Here is a 19,920-nt window from a genome sequence, read left to right as displayed (position 1 = left end):
AGGAAAGAGAGAGAGAAAGAGGGAGAGAAAGGAAGAAAAAGAAAGGGAGGGAGGGAAAAATGAAAGAAGGGAGGGAGGAAGAGAAAAGGAAGGAAGGAGGGAGGGAGGGAAGAAAAAAGAGAAGAAGGAAGGCAGGAAGAGAAGAAGGAAAGAAGGAAGGAAAAGGAAGGGAGGAGGAAAGGGAAAGGAAGGAAAGGAAGGAAGGAGGAAGGAAGGAAAGGAAGGAAGGAAGAAGAGAGAAGGAAAGAAAAGAGGGAAAGAAAGGAAAGGAAAAAAGGAAGAAGAAGAAAGAAGAAGAAAAGAAAGAGGAAGGAAGGAGTTGTTGAGTGAATCAGGTGGCCGTGTTCCACTCCACACAATCTTCAAATTGTAACCCCCAGCCCCAATAAGCCACCCATCCACATTAACGAAACCTAGTTTGCTGTGCACATCAGCCCCTAAAGGTAAGTGCCCTTCCCTCCTGACCCCGTGGCATTCCTCTCGCCTTCCGGGCATGAGCGGGTCAGCAGGCCCCTTCCTCGCTTGGGGTCAGGGAGGATAATTCCCCCCGAGGTTACTGTGTGGGCTGCTGCCCAGCTCGGTCTTTGACATTTCTCCATCTTCCAAAGGTCTCCAGCGCCCAGCGAGTCTGCCAAGGGGATCTGTGGGAGGCGCTTCTTTGCCACGGAGAGAGGAATGCAGCCCCCCCCCCACCAGCGCTGGGCTTTGACCCACCGGCCATAAATGTCAAGGGCAACCCATCCTTTTTATCCATGTGCGAAATGTTTTCCCCCTTGAATGCCCGGCCTGGGGGAAGGGGGAGGGGGAGGGAGGGCAGGCATCTGGGCCAGGCCACAAAAGAATCCAAACAGGAAGGAAATCCCCAGGGGGCAGAGAAAGTGGGGCTCCTGACCCCAAGCCTTTTCTGACAAATCTTTGCCCTCGAAAATGGCATATAAGCTATTCCTCATCTCTCAATCTATCACCTACATTACCTACCTACTGTACCTACGCCTGCCTGCCTGCCAATCTCTCTCTTTCTGTCCATCTCTGTTGTCTGTCTTCCTGTCTATCATATATATATATATCTGTCCATCTCTCTGTCTAGCTATCTCTATCATCTATCTATCTATCATCTGTCTATCATTTATCTATCTATTTCTATTTCTGTCTATCATCTGTCTATCATCTGTCTTATCTGTCTGTCTATCATCTATATCTATCTATCTATCTATCTATCTATCTATCTATGTCTCTCCTTCTTTCTTTCTTTTTCTTTCCTTCCTTCCTTCCTTCCTTTTTCTATCTGTTTCCATCTGTGTGTCTGTCTGTCTGTCTGTCTCTCTTTCTCTCTATATATTTCTCTCTGTCCATCTCTGTTGTCTGTCTGTCTGTCTATCATCTCTCTCTGTGTGTGTGTGTCCATCTCTCTGTCTACCTATCTCTATCATCTATCATCTATCTATCTATCTATCTATCTATCTATCTATCTATCTATCTATCATCTATCATCTGTCTATCATCTGTCTATCTCATCTGTCTATCATCTATGTCTATCTATATCTATCTATCTATCTATCTATCTATCTATCTATCTATCTCATCTGTCTATCATCTATCTATATCTATCTATCTCATCTGTCTATCATCTATGTCTATCTATATCTATCTATCTATCTATCTCATCTGTCTATCATCTATCTATATCTATCTATCTCATCTGTCTATCATCTATGTCTATCTATATCTATCTATCTATCTATCTATCTATCTATCTATCTATCTATCCATCTCATCTGTCTATCATCTATCTCTAGCTATCTATTTATCATATGTCTATATCTATCTATCTATCTATCTATCTATTTATCATATGTCTATATCTATCTATCTATCTATCTATCTATCTATGTCTATCTGTTTCTTTCTTTCCTTCCTTCCTTCCTTCCTTTCTTTTTCTATCTGTGTTTCGATCTGTGTGTCTGTCTGTCTGTCTTCTATTAATCTTTTGAATAAAATAAAAATTTAAACAAAAAGAAAAAAAAATGGTATATATTCAAAATATGTCAGCCTAGTTCATCACCCATTCGTAACAATTTTTCATCACAGATATTGGGGTTGCAGTTCCTCAATCTGACCTGGAATGTTTTTGCTCTTTCTCCTTTTCTTCCCCCCCCCCACCCCCTCCATCAAACTAGTTTTAGCAAAATGCCCCCCCCCATTCCTCCTCCTCTTTTCTTTACCTCCCCAAATCAAGCTGAAGGCTGCCCGTATCCCAGATTCACTGAAGAACCGTAGCACTTTCCTTAACCACAGGGACCAAAAAAAAAGGTCATAAAATCAGGCGTGACTCACTTAACAACCAGCTAGCTTAGCAATGGTAATTCTAGTCCCCATTCTGGTCATAAATCGAGGACTTCTTTCCTAAATCATATTTGATTTAGCCCTCCAATAATTAAGGAGGGCTCTGGAAGCCCAATCTCCCCCCCTCTCCTGGACTGAAGGCAGCCTCCCCCGAGCGCAACCCTCGCCCCTCTCCAAAAAGCGCACGTGTGGACGCGTCCCCACCCAGAAGCACAGAGGGGGGGAGGGCGGACGGGCGAGGAGGCGTCCCCACGACCACCAAGGCGAGCTTGCTGGGGCGAGGGGAGAGCGAGGGGCCGGCTCCGCTGCTCGCGAGGAGGAGGAGGAGGAGGAGGAGGCGGGCCAGGCTCGGGGAGGGGAAAGAGGCGGCGGCGGAGGAGGAGCAGCCGGGAGGCTCCGCTCGGGGTCCGGGCCGGGCTCGCCTCGGGGACCGAAGGGAGCTGCAGCTGGAGCGGAGCCACCGCCGCCGCGCTGCAGAAGAGCTCGCCGCTCCCACGTAGGGCTTGGGGCTGGCCGGGCTCCGTTTCGCGCTGCTCCAGCCGGCCAAGGGGCTGGGAGGGAGAAGGGAGAAGGAAGGAGGGAAAGAGGGAGGGAAGGAAGGAAGGGGGGAAGGAAGGAGGGAAGAAAAGAGGGAAGGGAGGAAGGGAGGGAGGAAGGAAGGAAGGAAGGAAGGAAGGAAGGAAGGAAGGAAGGAAGGAAGGAAGGAAGGAAGGAAGGAAAAAGGGAAGGAGGGAGGGAAGGAAAGAGGGAAGGAGGGAGGAAAGGAAAGAGGAAGGGAGGGAGAAAGGAAGGAAGGAAGGAAGGAAAGAGGGAGGAAGAAGGGAGGGAAGGAGGGAGGAAAGGAAAGAGGAAGGAAGGAAGGAGGGAAGGAGGGAAGAAAAGAGGGAAGGAGGAAGGGAAGGAAGGAAGGAAGGAAGGAAGGAAGGGAAGGAAGGAAGGAAGGAAGGAAGGAAGGAAGGAAGGAAGGAAGGAAGGAAGGAAGGAAGGAAGGAAGGAGGGGGCGCGCCGCTGGACATCGCCCGCTAGCTCTGCCTTCTCCATCCTGCGCTCCGGGCATCCTCCGAGCAACAGCGGAGCCGGGGCAGAGGCAGGAGGCTGGGAGAAGCAGCCGGGGACCCCCGGACACCCACCCACTTACCCGCTCACCCACTCACCCACCCGGGCACTGGATTGCCCCGGAGCGGAGGGTGCAAACTGTGCGCCCCGGACGATGTGCGCGCTGGTGCAATCGGGGCTCCGGAGCGGGGACCTTGGCTGGGCTGGGCTGGGTTGGGGTTGGGGTCGGCTATGGGCAGAAGCGCCCCGAGGAATCTCCGCGCTCCGGTCGGGCTGGCTCGTCTTCCCCGGGACCCGTTGAACCCGGGAGTCTCAGGCGAAGGAACTCCCAACTCTCCTGGGAACTCAACCGCGGGTCTCTGGGGCGCAGGAGGATGGACGGGTTTTTTCCCCCCCCCCAGCCAGCTTTCCTGGAGGTTCAGAATTGGAAATGAACGTGTGAATGCAACTCAGGGTAGAGGCAGGCAGGTCGGGTCAGGGGGTGGGACGGAGCAGAAGAAGCGCCTTGAGAGGCTTTGGCCGATTCCTGGAAAGGGGGGGGGGCGGAATCGTTATTTCGGGTGGAGGTTGCAGGAAGAGTGAGATGCATATTGCTCCCTCATTTCTTCTAAATTGGGTTTGTGTGTTTTTGTTTTTAAGAAGGATCCGGCTTTCCTTCCAGGGGTTCAAACCCTGAAGGAGAGCGAGCCTGTCTTTGGGGCAGGCAAAAACCAGCACCTTTTCCCAATTTGGGAAAGGGTGCCAACCCTTTTGGGGGGAACCCCGCAAACTTCCCCGTGGGTTCGCAAGTCCCTGGCGAGCAGAATGCGGGATTTAAAGTCAAGGTTTTGGAAGACTTTGCATTCCAGCTCAAGGTTGCTAGCAGAGTCTGCAATTCTTGTTGCAGGTTGAATGTCTGTCTGTCTGTGTGTGTGTGTGTGTGTGAAGACCAACCCTTAGAAGCAGATGGGGGGGGGCTCCAGAGGGATTGCCGGACCCCAAATCTCAGCTTGGGAGCTGTGCTGAAGATAACCGCTCTTTCATTTTGCTATTTCTCGTCTTCGGATACTCTGGGTGAGACTTAATTCTTGATTCTTTTCCTCCCTAGCTTGAGCTGAGACTGGGAAAGGTCACCCCATGAGCATTGGGGGGCTTGAGACGGACTCTTCTGGACCCCCAGCAGCTCCCCCTTAACCCTGCCTCTGAGAAACAGAAGTATCGGAAGAGCCTGCTAACCACCTTTCAAGGTAGGCCATGCTAAAAAGGACCGGCAGTATCACAACTGTGATTTTTTGAATCTTTGACCACAGGTTTGGCCAAGAGGAAGGGGGCAGCTACTCTCTCCTGTCCCCTTCCTCTTGGCCAAATCTGGGCATTTTAGAGTCCCCCGGGCCACATTTGGCCCTTTGGCTGCCCCAGTCCAGCCTACATGAGGTCCTTTGGAAAACAGAAATCACGTAAATTGTTTTGTTTGTTTTTTTTTAATTTGATTTATATGCCGCCCTTCTCCGGAGACTCAGGGCGGTTTACAGTGCGTTAAGCAATAGCCTTCATTCTTTTGTATATTTTATACAAAGTCAGCTTATTGCCCCCACAATCTGGGTCCTCATTTCACCTACCTTAGAAAGGATGGAAGGCTGAGTCAACCTTGAGCCTTGGAGAGATTCGAACCAGCAGAAATTGCAGGCAGCTGTGTTAATGACAGGGTGCACTAAACCACTGTACTATCAAGGCTCTTTGTGCAGAAATGAATAGATTAACTATGATGCTAAAGGAAAGGGAAGATTCAGAATATTTTAAGATATGGAATACATTTTACTATTGGTTAGAAAAGGGATACAAATAAGTTTTTAAAAGGGATTTTAAAAAAAATTGTTGTAATTAGAATATTATATTTAGTGAAAAATCTTTGTAATGGACTTGGTGAGATTGAAGAGAGAAGAGGTAGAGAAGAGAAGAAACTTTTGAAGATAACACCAAAATGTCACATGGAAGAAATGAATGATGCACTACTATATATTTGTTTGTCTTAAAAAATAAAAAAAACCTTTATATATATAAAAAAGAAAAATAGAAATCACGCATAAATAAATGTACGACATGCACGCAGCAATACAACGGACGTCGTTTTTAGTTTAAAAGCCAACTGCTATTTTGTTTTATTTTTTCAATTTACATGCGTGTGTGCAATGCACTTTCACACCCCTTGTCGATTTGGCTCTCCACAACAGGCCCAGTTTCTCAGGTGTCCCCCTTGGGAAAATGAATTGCCTACCCCACCCCGCTCCCCATTCTCGGGCCCCCCCAGGAAGAGGTGGATTATTATTATTATTTTTTGGCAGCTTGGCGGATTTCATCTTCCTGACCCACTTTTCTTTCCACCTTCCTCCTCCTCCTCCCCCCCACCTCCCAGTCATGGTGGGTCACCTACAGTTCCAAGGTATGGACAACACCAACAAGGAGAAGAACCGGGAAAGCTTGCTGGACAGTCCTGATTCGGGGCTGCCCCCCAGCCCGAGCCCCCCTTTCTACTCCTTGTCTCCGGGCGGAGCTGAGAACAAAGCCGTGGACAAGAATTCCTGCACAGAAATCCTGGATCAGGGACCCGCGAGAGATGGTCCGGAAGGGAAGCTGGTAAGTTAGGCAATGATTATTATTATTATTATTTTACTTTGGACTTTCTCTGTGTGTGCGTCTGTGAATTTGGCTTTGCAATTTGCCGGCCTCGTTCAAAGAAACTCAGATTTTAATTTGGATTGCTGCAATCTTTGCAAGTAGTTTCTTGCCGAGGTGGAGGCTCTACGTGCTGTAATAGCTGAACGTGCTTTAGGTGCTGAATCACTGAAAGCAGGAGACGGTGAGTTCTAGTTCCGCCTTAGGCATGAAAGCGGGCTGGGTGACTTTGTGCCAATCACCAGGAGACTGGGAGTTGTAGTCCCGCCTTAGGCATGAAAGCAGGCTGGGTGACTTTGTGCCAATCACCAGGAAACTGAGAGTTGTAGTCCTGCGTTAGACATGAAAGCGGGTTGGGTGATTTTGGGCCAATCACCAAGAGAGGAAGAATTCTAGTCTCGCCTTAAGTGTGAAAACCGGCTGGGAGACTTTAGTCAATCACCAGGAGACTGTGAGTTCTAGTTCTACCTTAGACATGAAAGCCAGCTGGGTGACTTTGGGCCAATAACAAGAAGACAGTGAGTTGTAGTCCTGCCTTAGGCATGAAAGCGGGCTGGGTGACTTTGTGCCAATCACCAGGAGACTGGGAATTCCAGTCCTGCCTTAAGCACAAAAACCAGTTGGGTAACCTTGAACCAATCTCTCTCTCTCTCAGCCCAACCCACTTCACAGGGTTGTTGTTATTGTGGGGTAAAGAGCAAGAGGAAGACGGATTAGATATGTTTGCCGCCTTGAGTTATTTATAAAAACGACAAAGACGGGATAAAATTAATAAAAACCAATTGCAACAACTCCATACCATTTGCTTTTCTGGAATGAATTAGCTTGGAAACCGATACTATTGGTGGACTGGTTTGCTGGTTGAACTATCACCGTTTCTCATCCAAATTGCAGGCATGGTAATGTTTCTATTATTTTTTTAAAAAAAATTCCCAGATGTCTGATTGCTTGACCATCGGCTAGTCATTAAATACTGAAATATTTGGTTTAATTATGTTTTGCATCCAGAACATTATATATATATAGGAATCCAGTTTTGTTCTATTTTCTTATTTAGAAGACGAGTCTCGTTTCACACAACAAGGGTGGGGCTCAGCAGGCCAAGTTTCTGCAGGATATTATATTGGCTGGGCCAGTGTGTTTGTGGAAAGTTTCAGGTTCCCAGTCCTCATGGAGGAGAGAGAGAGAGAGTGGGAGAGAGTCAAAAGCATGAGGAAGCGTCTAGGTTAACCAAAACGGATTAAGGTTGTGAAATGCTAAGGACGAAGGCGGAATGTGTTATCTCCTAAAATAATTAATTGGGCGGCATCCCCTCGCACGCTAAATTAATTAGCAAGCTGTAGTTATGTGTTTTATTACCGTGAGCAAATGCATCTGTAAGTTCTTCACCACACTGAGGATAAGTGTCCTGTGCATTTAGCCACGACCGGAGCAAAATGTGGGCGAGTGGACATTTTTGTCTGTGTGGGTCTGTGTGAGAACTAGTTGCAATTCATCCATGAGCTCAGCGGAGTTCAGTTCCATGGATTTAACAGTGACAGAGTTGGAAGGGGCCTTGGAGGTCATCTAGTCCAACTTAGGGATTCGAACCGCCGAACTGCCGACCTTTCTGATCGACAAGCTCAGTGACTTAGCCACTGAGCCACCTACTACAGAAAGTCTACAAATTTCTAAGTACAGAAAGAAAAAGAAAAAAAAAATTAGAATTTTCCAGAGCGCGAGCTTTACTTCTTCCGGCGATCAGATTAAAAAATGAAGAGGCCCTACAGTTTTTTAACCCTAACCCTAAACATCAAAGGAAAAGAAGACTAGGAATATTTTATTCATTTCATTTCATTTCATATCATTTGATTTATATACCGCCCTACTCCCGAAAGACTCAGGACGGTGAACAGGCACAAGATAAAACACATAAAATATAAAAATTTAAGAGCAGAAGTAAAATCGAATTAAATCAGTTATCCCAAGACAATTTAAAACCCCAGGTTAAGAACAAATTAAAATTTACATTAAATTTTATAACATGGGAACCATTCTACAAATGATTAATTGACAGAGACTGAGGTTAGAGGAGTGGATTTATGTGAAATATGGATTACATGAGAAAGAAAAACTGATGGATAAATATTTTGATGGTTGTATAATCGATACTGTAATGGAAGATAGTATACTTTTCAATAACAATTGATATTATCGCATATATATTAATATATCAAGCTGATGAAGGGAGGAGAACTTGTGGCTCAGAGGTTAATACAACTGCCTAACATGCAGGCAGTCCAAGTTTGAATCCAAGGAAGGGTATAGCTAGCTGATGAGAGCTAAATAGCTTGAAATAGGTCTATACTAGTCTCCCTTTAACAGGGAAATATAAATTTGGTATTTGTATATATTATAATGATTATGATGATGTTTATATGTTAACACTTTGGACACCTAGAAAACACACTGTTCAACAGAGAAATGGAATATATGATATAAAACAATTAAAAATATTTAACAACAACAACAACAACAAGAATTTTCCAGAGTCCGAGCTTTACTTGTTCCGGCGGTCAGATTAGAAAATGAAGAGGCCCTACAGTTTTTTGTTTTTTGTTTTTAATTGTCTTTATGGCAGACTTTCCTTGGGAAAATTGAGGTCTTGGCAGGTCCCCTCCCTTCGGTTGGCTGGCGGAAACTTGCTAATCTGTCCCTCTCTAAACAAACAAAGGAGGAAAAAAACAAAATCTTTGGGTTCTGGATTTGCAACCTCAAGGAACCCCAAGGAATTGATTTCTGTAACACAGAAACCATTGGCTGGCTTGAAAAAGAGCTAGCCAAGAGTCACATTAAACCCAGTTTAAGGATGTGCTGGATTTTTAATTTTTTTTAAAACCTGTCTCCGGGTTGAGCATCTTGGCGTGAGGATTTTCTGAAATTGTATACTTCTCAGATCTTCTTAGGAAAAGTCACAAGTTGTGTTTGCGAGTGAATCTCTTACAGGTAGTCCTCGGCTTACGACCGCAGTTGGGAGCAGAATTTCCATTTGCTAAGCAAGGCCTAGGTTTTGTGAAGCGAGTCGCCTCCGATTTCACCTCCTTTTTTCGTCATGGTTCTTAAGCGAATCCCGGCCGTCGTTAAGTGACTTGTGCGGCCGTTAAGCGAATCCGGCTTCCCATGTTGACTTTTGCTTATCAGAAGCTGGCTGGGAAGATGGCAAATGGTGATCGCGTGACCCCAGGGTTATAGATTACACATAAACAGAGTTGGAAGGGACCTTGTAGCAGTGATGGGATTCAGCCGGTTCGCACCACTTCGGGAGAACCGGTTGTTAACTTTCTGAGCAGTTTGGCAAACTGGTTGTTGGAAGAAATCATTAGGGCAGAGAACCGGTTGTTAAATTACTTGAATCCTACCACTGCCTTGTCCAACCCTCTACCCACCCAAGCAGGAGACCCTACACCATTTCTGACAAATGGCAGTCCATCAGACGAATGCAGCAACCGTCATAAATGCCAAGTGCCCAAATTTTGAACACGTGACCATGGGGATGGGTGACCATGGGCAATGGTTGTAAGCGCGAGAACCGGCAAAAAGTCACTTTTTTCAGGGCCGTTGTAACTCTGAAAGTTCGCTAGCCCTCCTGCGTTGATCCTTCTCTTGATGGCTCCTCCAAAAAAGAGAGTCAAATCTATCAATCAATCAATCAGAATAGAGCTGGGAGGGATTTTGGAGGTCATCTAGTCCAGCCCCCTGCTCAAGCAGGAGAATTTATACCATATCAGATAAGTGACTGTCTAATCTCTTCTTCAAAACCTCCAGTGATGGAGTACCCACAACTTCTGGTGGCGAGCTGTTCCACTGGTTAATGGTCCTCACTGTTAGGAAGTGTCTCCTTAATTCCAGGTTGCTTCTCTCCTTGATTAGTTTCCATCCATTGTTTCTTGTCCTGCCCTCCGGTGCGTGGGAGAATAATTTGACCCCCTCTTCTTCGTGACAGAAAAGGAAGACTGCTATCATGGCACCCCTAATTCTTCTTTTTTCTAGACTAAACATATCCAGTTCCTGCAACCGTTCTTCATATGTTTTAGTCTCCAGGCCTTTGATCATCTTCGTTGCTCTTCTCTGGCATCTCCTAGTGGTCTCCCAACCCTGCTTAAATCCAAGCCTGATTTTCAAATCAGTCCTCTGCTGCATTCTTAAGGAAGTCCTCAACCTATGACCAGAATTGGGAGTAGTATTGCCATTGTTCTTAGCCAGATTCAAGACCTGCAACAGTTCTTTGTATGTTTTAGTCTCCAGGCCTTTGATCATCCTAGTTGCTCTTCTTTGCACTTTTTCTTCCCCCAAAAGTCTCAACCTCTTTTTTCATAATGCGGTGACCAAAACTGGATGCAGGATTCCGGGTGGGGGTCTGGAAATCGTGGCCACGAAGGCGTTATGCCTTGCAGGAAGCGCGGGAAAACTTCGCTTGCCTTCCCCAACTTCTTTGGAGTGTCCCATTCCCGCTGCCTTGGCACCGAGCTAAGATTCCTTGGCCTAAGATTGTTTTTATTTTGGGTTGGTGTTTTGTTTTGTTTTGTTTTTTTCTTTCTTTCTTTCTTCATTTTTTTGGCCAGGGGTGCCTCTAGTTCTGGCACCACGTATCGGTTGCATTGCTAGGATTTCAAGCCTTCGTCTGTTTGTGGTTACTGAAATTGTGCCTGGCAGGCTTGCTGTAGAAGTGTGTGGTGTATCTCTGCGTTTAACCCCTCAAGGGTAGCTCGATTCCCGCGGTGGTAGAAATAGAAATTGTGTTTTTTGGGGGGCCCACTTTAGATCCAAGATTGGAGGGGATGGCTTCCCTTGTTTTGCCTCTGACAACTGGAAGATCCAGAACAGAATGAAAAGTCCTGCTCAACCATCGATTTCATATTTAAGTTGCATCGCTGTTCTGCACTCCTCCTGGTTTGGGTCTCCTCTCTTCTTTGAGCTGCTAAAACCCCTCTGAATTCTCCCCGACTTTTCCTGTATCGGCAGGTAAATGTAAAAGGAGCATATATTCCAGAGAGAAAAGTTGTGCTGGTTCTAAAAGGAAATATTAGGGAGAAAAAAGCTCGTTCCTTGTTCCGCACAGAATCCGGAAGACATTCCTGTCAACTTTCGAACAATGCCAAGCAAAGTGCTAGTCCCTAAGAACTTTGCGTATGAGATACTTTCTGTTTTTTGTTTTTGTTTTTTCCAGGCTTTCAGTCACAGCTTTTAATTCAGTGCCGATTTCTCTTATCTTTTTGCAATGAATGTCATTTTGTTTGCTCATAGTTCAGGGTTTTATTTTCAGGGATGTTTAATTCTCTCTAGGTTGTCTGATGTTCTTCCTTCCTTCCTCCCTTCCTCCATCCCTCCCTCCTTTTCTGTCCTTTCTTTCTTTCTTTCTTTTTTCTTTCTTTCTTTCTCTTTCTTTCTTTCTTCCTTCCTTCCTCCTTCCCTCCCTCTGTTTCTGTCCTCCCTCCCTCCTTTTCTGAACTTCCTTCCTTCCTTCCTTTCTCCTTCCCTCCCTCTGTTTCTGTCCTTCCTTCCTCCCTCCTTTTCTGTCCTTTCTTTCTTTCTTTCTTTCTTTCTTTCTTTCTTTCTTTCTTTCTTTCTTTCTTTCTTTCTTTCTTCCTCCCTCCCTCCCTCATGTTCTGTCCCTTCTTTCTTCCTCCTTCCCTCCCTTCATTTCTCTTCTTCCTCCCTCCCTCCTTGTCCTTCCTCCGTCCCTCCTTGTCTTTCCTTCCTTCCTTCCTTCCTTCCTTTCTCCCTCCCTCCTTTTCTGTCCTTCCTTCCTTCCTCCCTCCCTCTGTCCCTCCCTCCCTCCCTCATTGTGCTTGGAAATTTTTTCTTCTCCAGGCAGTTCAAGGGAAAAATACACCTGCTGCTCTTTAATGTCCTTTCTTTCTGTTTGCACCAGGAAGATTTAAGACGATTGTTGCTCCTGATTGGAGCCCTGAGTCAACACACTCTGCACACATCCAAAACCTGCATTGTTCTCTGTTTCGTTTTGATGCTCCCTGGAGTATGTAAACAGCCTTATGCATCTCTGGATACTGATAAAGGCCGCTATCCAGAAAATTCCCATCTGCTATTTCATAAATCTCATGCCAAAATATCATCTTGGGTTTTTTTTTTTTTCCTTCATGCAAATTGCCCCCTGCAGCTGGGAATGCTGCAGCCTTTATGCGTAACCAATTAAAGGGAAGATTTCCAGATGTTTTAGAACAGTATCTCTTAACTTCGGCAATTTTAAAATATGCGGACTTCAACGCCCAGCATTCTCCATGAGCCATGAGGAATTCTGAGAGTTGAAGCCCATCCGTCTTCAAGTTTCCAAGTTCAGAAAACATTTGACTAACCCTAATCTGTTGGAAGTTCAGATGATCTCTTCAGTCACAAGTGGAAGACTACTGTACAACTACAACTAGTATCAGATTAATAGAGTTGGAAGGGACTTTATAGGTCATCTAGTCTAACCCCCTGCCTAAGCAGGAGACCTTACACCATTCATGACAGATGGCAGTCCAGTCTCTTCTTGAAAGCCTCCAGGGATGAAGCTCCCACAACTTCTGAAGGCAACTTCTGTTCCACGGGTTGATTGTTCTCACTGTCAGAAAATTTCTCCTCATTTCTAGGTTGAATCTCTCCTTGGTCAGTTTCCATCCATTCTTCCTTGTCTGGCCTTCAGGTGTTTTGGAGAATAGCTTGACCCCCTTCCTCCTCTCTTTGGCAGCCCCTCAAATATTGGAAGACTCCTCTCCTGTCTCCCCTGGTCCTTCTCTTCACTAGACCAGCTGTGCCCAGTTCCTGCAACCGTTCATTGTCTGTTTTAGCCTCCAGTCCCCTCATCATCCTGGTTGCTCTTCTCTGCACTCTTTCTAGAGTCTCAAACATCTTTTTTTATAGTGTGGTGACCAAAACTGGATGCAGGATTCTAGGTGTGGTCTTACTAAGGCTTGATAGAGTGATATTAGTGTTTATTATTTATTTATTTATTTATTTAATATAACTTATATGCCGCCCTATCTCCATAGGACTCAGGGCGGCTCACAACAATTAAAACAAACCAATAAAAACATAAAATACATACATAAACAAATATTAAAACCCGTTAAAATAATCGAAAACCCCCTCAGTCCAGGCTAGGTGCCGCGAACAGCCATGTTTTAAATTCGTGGCGGAAGGTACGGAGGTCAGGAACCAGCCGGAGCCTCAGGGGGAGCTGATTCCAACTCTACCTCCCTTGATTGTATCCCAAAATAAAATTTTGTGGGCCTGTCTACATCTGCCTTATGATGCTGAGTGGTTTCTGCAACACGGATGGAATTCAGAACGTTGATGGATTTGTTCCTCTTCTTCTATTATTTCTGGTTGATTTCCTGCCTTTCTCTCCCTACAGATTCCTTATGTGTTTCTGAACTCCTACGCTTCTGAAATCAGACCTCGAATGTACCCGGTGTTTTTCGGAGAAAGCATAGAGGTCAACCCTGAGCCGGCACAGGAAATCAGGTAACAAGACAGCTTGCTCTTGGGTGCGCCTTCGGTCTTTCTCCACCTCCTGCAAGAAAAGAAATACAAGTTGCAGAATTTATGGATGGATTTGAGGGCTGTTTTAATGCAATGGTTTTGTGGGAATGAGGAAGGATGGGAAACGATGGCTTGGACTGTGGGGTCCTTGGGGCTCTCCGAGCTTGGTGGTTTTCTGGCAGACGTTTCATGACCCAACTAGGTAACATCATCAGCGATAGAAGGGAGAAGGAGGATAATGATGACTACTATGAGGGTTTTGGTGCTCTCTGAACTTGGTAGTTTTCTTGCAGACATTTCATGACCCAAGTAGGGCACATCATCAGTGCTAGAAGGGAGTGGGGTTTGGGAGGAGGAGGAGGAGGAAGAGGAAGAGGAAGAGGAAGAGGAGGACTGTGAAGTCCTTGAAACTCTCTGAGCTTGATTGTTTTCTTGTAGACATTGCATGACCCAACTAGGTAACATCAACAGTGTTAGAAGAGAGAGTGGTTTGTGGGTGGGAGGAGGAGGAGGAGGAGGAGGAGGAGGAGGAGGAGGAGGAGGAGGAACTGTGGGGTCGTTGATGCTCTCTGAGCTTGGTGGTTTTCTGACAGACATTTCATGACCCAACTAGGTAACATCATCAGTGCTAGAAGGGAGTGGGGTTTGCTGTTTATTTATACACAAACAATAAACAATAACCCAATCAAGGAACTACCAAGAAGAGATCAATGCTCCCACCAATACTGACAGGGCAAGTAACTTATATATAAACAGAGAACAAACCCCTCTCCCTCCTAGCAGTGATGACGTTACCTAGTTGGGTCATGAGACATCTGCAAGAAAACCACCAAGCTCGGAGATGGACCACTTAGTCCTCCTCTTCCTCCTGCTCCTCCACACACACCCTGCACTGATGATCTTAGCTAGTTGGGTCATGAAACGTTTGCAAGAAAACAACCAAGCTCAGAGAGCCCCAAGGACCCCACAATCCTCGTCCTAATCCTCCCCCCAAACCCCACTCCCTCATAGCACTGATGATGTTACCTAGTTGGGTCATGAAACGTTTGCAAGAAAACAACCAAGCTGAGAAAGGACCCAACAGTTCAGCCCTGAGTTGCAATTATTCTCTTCTGTTGCTAGCAATGCCTGGACTTCAAAGAGAGGGAGATGAAGATGGGAAGCACTTAGGTTTTGCATTGCATTTATCTCAAGATTTGAAGCAGAAAATTGGGCCTTGAATTCTGTGCATCGAAATGGGTAGGGAGATAAATGAGCTTGCAGCTTGACACCTCCCCGTTGAAGTCAAATTATCTCCCACGCCTTAAACGTTCCCCCAAAGGGGTCATCGCCAAAGGTAGGGATGGGCTGAAAATATCCCAGCCACATTTTGCAGGGCGGTGTAGCTGCTAAGTTGCTGGGAACTTATTTGAAAGATAAATCTGCAAAGAGGCTGCCAACTGTGGGTACCTTTTTATTATTATTATTAGTATTATTTTTTTTCCCCCAATTGTCTCCTCCACCCAGCCTGGTGTTTTCCCCACCAAATTCTCTGCAGGGCTCTGAACTGAGCTGCAAAACTCATTAAATAGATTGTGTTTCGCCTGCTCTGCTCCGGGCCAAGCCTGGTTGAGGGCGTTGGCAGATGCTAAACGCCAACGCCTGGCTTTTAATCTTTTTATACCAGGGCTGCAGTTGCTTCAGCTACTGCTGATTTTTTCCCAGAGAGAGAGAGAGAGAGAGCAGAGGAGAGAGAGAGGAGAGAAAGAAGAGAGAGAGGCAAGAGAGAGAAGAGAGAGGAGAGAGAGGCGAGGAGAGAAAGAAGAGAGAGAGGAGAGGAGAGAGGAGAGAGAGAAGAAAGAGAAGAGAGAAAGAAGAGAGAGGAGAGGAGAGGAGAGGAGAAAGAAGAGAGAGAGGAGAGAGAGGGGAGAGAAAGAAGAGAGAGGAGAGAGAGGAGAGGAGAGAAAAGAGAGGAGAAAGAAGAGAGAGAGGAAAGAGGAGAGAAAGGAGAGAGGAGAGAGAGGAGAGAGGAGAGGAGAGAGAGAGGAGAGAGGGGAGAGGAGAGAAAAGAGAGAGAGGAGAGAAAGAAGAGAGAGAGGAGAGGAGAGAAGAGAGAGAGAAAGGAGAGAGAGACAAGAGAAAGGAGAGAGAGGAGAGAGAGAGAGAGACGGAAGCAGCAAATTGCCCACAGCCAGTTTTCTGTTGAAAAGAGCTGTTTTTCTTAGAGCAGAAAAGCTTGCTACTTCATTGGCTTTGCCAAAAACTGTCAAAAGCGCCGTTGGCCAACTTGCTAATCATTGAATTATAGGGAAGGGGGCTCTCGAGGTCATCAAGTCCAGCCCGTTGGCGTAGGCAAGGAGACGAAATAAAAGATGGCTAACAGAAGGCTTTCTGGGCTCAGCATGAAGATTATCTGGCAGAGGGGAGCAAACCACCTCCTTAAAAATCGTGTTTCTCAACCTTGAGAACTTTAAGACGGGAGGACTTCAAGTGTTCACAGCATCTTCATGTTGCCAAGATTGACAAACAGTGCCCTCAAAATGTCTTCCAGTTAAGATTTAGAAATGGGTTAGTTAGTCCAATATTTTCCAATCTTGGCAACTTCAAGATGGATGGAGGTCAACTCCCAGAATTCCCCAACCATGGGGAATCATGGGAGTTGAAGTCCGCCCTCTTCAACTCCCAAAATTTTTGAAAGCCATGGCTGAGAAACACAGGTTTAGACAATTTTCCAGAACATTCCTGTGGAGAAAGAGGATGGAAGACCAAGCAGAAATAACAGCCCTTCAGAAAAAAACAGGAATAGCTATTCCAAGCCAGAGAACTTTAGTGGTGTGGCCTACCTCAAGGGCAGACACACCACTGAAGAGACCCTCAGAAGGTTGAGTTTGGAGGTTGAATTTGGGGTTGATACAGCTAACAAAGTTCAATGAGAAGCATTCATCATCATCATCACCAGAGGTTTCGAGGGTGCTTTCTAAAAAGGCAACTGAACTTCCTTGGGGGTTTTTTTCCGTGAAAATCTTTTGCTTCTCATCCAAGATGCTTCTTCTGTTCTAAGGAATGGTGGGGGATTCTTCAGTTAGAACGGAAGAAGCTTCTTGAATGGGAAGTGAAACATTTTCAAGGGGAAAAAAAACCAAGAAAGTCCGGTTGCCTTTTGGAAAAGCGTCTTTGGGACAACCAGGACCTGGGTGATTGAGAATCTCTGTAGACTTCACCGGGCCTCTTCTAGTCAAGCTCTTCTCCAAAGCACCAGAAGGCAGGACAAGAAGCAACAGGTGGAAACTAATCAAGGAGAGAAGCAATTTAGAACTAAGGAGAAATTCCCTGACAGTTAGAACAATTAATCAGTGGAACAACTTGCCTCCAGAAGTTGTGGATGCTCCAACACTGGAAGTTTTTAAGAAGAGGTTGGATAACCATTGGTCTGAAGTGGTGTAGGGTTTCCTGCCTAAGCAGGAGGTTGGACTAGATGACCTCCAAGGTCCCTTCCAACTCTGTTATTCTATTCTATTCTATTCTATTCTATTCTATTCTATTCTACTCTACTCTACTCTACTCTACTCTACTCTACTCTACTCTACTCTACTCTACATTCTATTCTACTCTATTCTATTCTACCCTACCCTACTCTACTCTACTCTACTCTACATTCTATTCTACTCTATTCTATCCTACTCTACCCTACCCTACCTACTCTACCCTATTCTATTCTACTTTACTCTACTCTACTCTACTCGATTCTACCCTACTCTACCCTATCCTACCTACTGTACTCTACTGTACTCTACTGTATTCTATTCTATTCTATTCTATTCTATTCTATTCTATTCTATTCTATTCTATTCTATTCTATTCTATTCTATTCTATTCCATTCCATTCCATTCCATTCCATTCCATTCCATTCCATTCTATTCTATTCTATTCTATTCTATTCTATTATCAGTTGATGGTTAGCTGTGACGGATGCTGGCTTAGATCCACCAGGATTTCCCCCTCCCCTCCTTACCTTTTCTTTCCCCTCTCCCAGGTGCAATTCGGAGATCAAGTACAGCTCGGAGAAACACTACCGGGATGACATCTTCTACCACCCCACGCCCACCATCACCACCTACCGAGAGTCCGTCACGGTGGCCCCCAACTGCACTTGGCGCAACTACAAGTCTCAGCTCCTTTTCGAGCCTCGTCAGAAGCCTCTCCGGTATCAAAGCACAACCATCATTTTCCCCAAACGTGCCAGAAACCTTTACCGGACCACGCTCAACTACCAGCTGGGCTGTGCCAAGCGGTGGTTCGCCTCCAGCGTCCAACTCGCCTTGTGCGAGGACAACAACACCTACCTGACGCATCCGGAGAACTTGTCCTAGGCTTTCTGGAAGGTCGGGCTAGGCTACACCGTCCATCTATGGCATAGGTCCACCTCTTGGAGACACGTTTATGGACTTCATCATCCCTCGGCTGAAGGCATCTCAGAGACGTCCGTCCGCAGGGTTACAATTTCATCCTTTGCCGAATCGATTGTGGGCCAAGCCAAGTGTCTTTCACACTTCCAAGAACCAGTTGGAGGAGAGAGCGTCCTCTGAAGATGTTATTTATGTAGCACTTAAATGCCGCTTTTTAATCCAGAAGGCTGTCTTTAGTACTTTGCTATTTAAATCTCTCTAAAGTATGAAACTTTTTTGAAGATTTCCCTGGTGCTTTTAGGAGGTTTTTTCCCCTTGGAAAAAAAGTATTATCCAAGAATCTCATTGGCCAATCGAGCAATCATCATCATCATTTAACGACCCCATAATTCCTTGCGGGGTGGAATCTGGGCAACTGAATGGAGCTAGCAGAGTGTTTGAATGGCCGGATGCTCTTCCTGTTGCCAGTGCGGAGTTTTGTCCAGCAGATATATTTTCATCATGCCCAGAGAGAGAAAAACACCTGCCTCTACCTAGGATCAATCTCACCACCTCCTGATTGTGAGGCGAGAGCTCTGCCTCTAGGCCACCGCGCCACTCATTGGCCAATCGAGCAGTCTAAGTGTTGATTTCATCTGGGGGATATTATTGGAAAGTGTCAAGATCACCATGATGGGATTAACACACAAAATGGAGGAATTTTACGCAAGAATTATGCATGATAAGCTTTTTGGGGGTGGAGCCAATAGTTGTCTTGGACCAAATGTCTATTCCCCCCCAAAAAAAACATTCTGTGAAAAAAAGCGTTTCAAATTCATAATTTCAAGAGTTTGCCTCTCTAAAACGTTTGGGAAGGATTTTCAGAGGAGAACCGGAAGTGAATGCATGGAAACCCGAAGGACAAATGACTTCACATTGCCAGCCGTTAGGTAACCAAAGAACCGGAAGAAGGAGAAAAAAAAAAAACTTTGCATATCCTCCGCAACCATCTCCTTGCTATTATATTTCCTGCTTTTAAAGATTGGGATTTTCAGCATTTTGAATGCTGCAGCTATCCGCACCATCATTAGAAGTAGCAAAACGAAGAGAGATATTGATTTGATCTTTCTCTGTCGGCTTTAAAACAAACCAAACCAAAGAAAAAAAAAAGCTTTAGAAAGGAAATGAAATCCGAATGAATCTTTTGGGGTGATCTGAAATTCAGAACGTCGGAGAAATTTTTAACCATGAATGATGGTTAAACTAACTGGCTCGGTGAACGATGGCCAACGCAGTTTTAAATTTTCAGTTTGGGGGGTATTTAAGACTAGAGCAATGGAAACAAGAGGAGAAATTAGAAATGTGTGTGGTTGATAGGTGGAAGATTATAGAGAGGCCTCAGTTTCCCAGAAATGGTTCGGGAAATAAATCATTGTGGATAGTCCTTGATTTACGACCACAGTTGGGAGCAGAACTCTCCATTGCTAAGCAATGTTCAGTGAATTGTGCCTGATTGACGACCTTTGTGCCACCCTTGTTAAGTGAATCCCTGCAGTTGTAATGTCAATCATGCGGTCGTTAAGCGAACAACCCAACTTCCCCTCCCCCCCATTGACTCTGCTTGTGGGAAGCAAAGCCAGGAAGGTCACAAACATCGATCCCCTGACTAGAGACACTGCAACCAGGGCGGTCGTAAATGTGAGGAACGGTCGCGAGTCACTTTCGTAACTCTGGATGGCCTTTCCAACCGTTTTGGAGCCCATCGGGGTCCCCCGTGGTCACACACACAGCCCCAAACTAAACGACAGAATCGTGCTGCCTTAGAGACTGAAAAAAGCGGCCCTCCAAAGAATTTAAACCAAGTCTTTGCGTTTAAAAATTTGCATTATTTGAAGGGTGGTGGGGAAAAAAGACGCCGATATGAACGGGAGGTTTCCCAGGATCGGACTGCAGCTTTTTTTTTTTTTGCTTTTTTTTGGTGTG

General features: G+C 45.6%; 1 protein-coding gene across 4 annotated transcripts; it reads left to right on the top strand.

Moving 5' to 3' along the window:
* Positions 1–2,596: 2,596 nt before the first annotated feature.
* On the top strand, positions 2,597–19,384 carry RFLNA (refilin A). 4 transcript variants are annotated; one of them, XM_034438438.3, is made up of 5 exons: positions 2,597–2,839; positions 4,487–4,625; positions 5,792–6,012; positions 13,445–13,554; positions 17,586–19,384. In XM_034438438.3, exons 3-5 carry the CDS (start codon positions 5,794–5,796, stop codon positions 17,920–17,922), a joined length of 666 nt encoding a protein of 221 aa, XP_034294329.1. In that variant the 5' UTR covers positions 2,597–2,839; positions 4,487–4,625; positions 5,792–5,793; the 3' UTR covers positions 17,923–19,384. The 4 variants fall into 4 exon arrangements, with proteins under 4 accessions (XP_034294329.1, XP_034294330.1, XP_087736206.1 ...); XM_034438439.3 differs by having other exon boundaries at positions 2,829–3,555; XM_087880080.1 differs by lacking the exon at positions 2,597–2,839 and adding an exon at positions 2,915–3,754 and having other exon boundaries at positions 17,586–19,006.
* Positions 19,385–19,920: the final 536 nt, after the last annotated feature.

This window comes from Pantherophis guttatus, chromosome 17 (genome assembly GCF_059756535.1).
Source record: "Pantherophis guttatus breed Tessera chromosome 17, ASM5975653v1, whole genome shotgun sequence".
In the NCBI taxonomy this organism is placed as follows: Eukaryota; Metazoa; Chordata; class Lepidosauria; order Squamata; family Colubridae; genus Pantherophis; species Pantherophis guttatus.
This window is presented reverse-complemented; position numbering and strand designations above follow the sequence as displayed.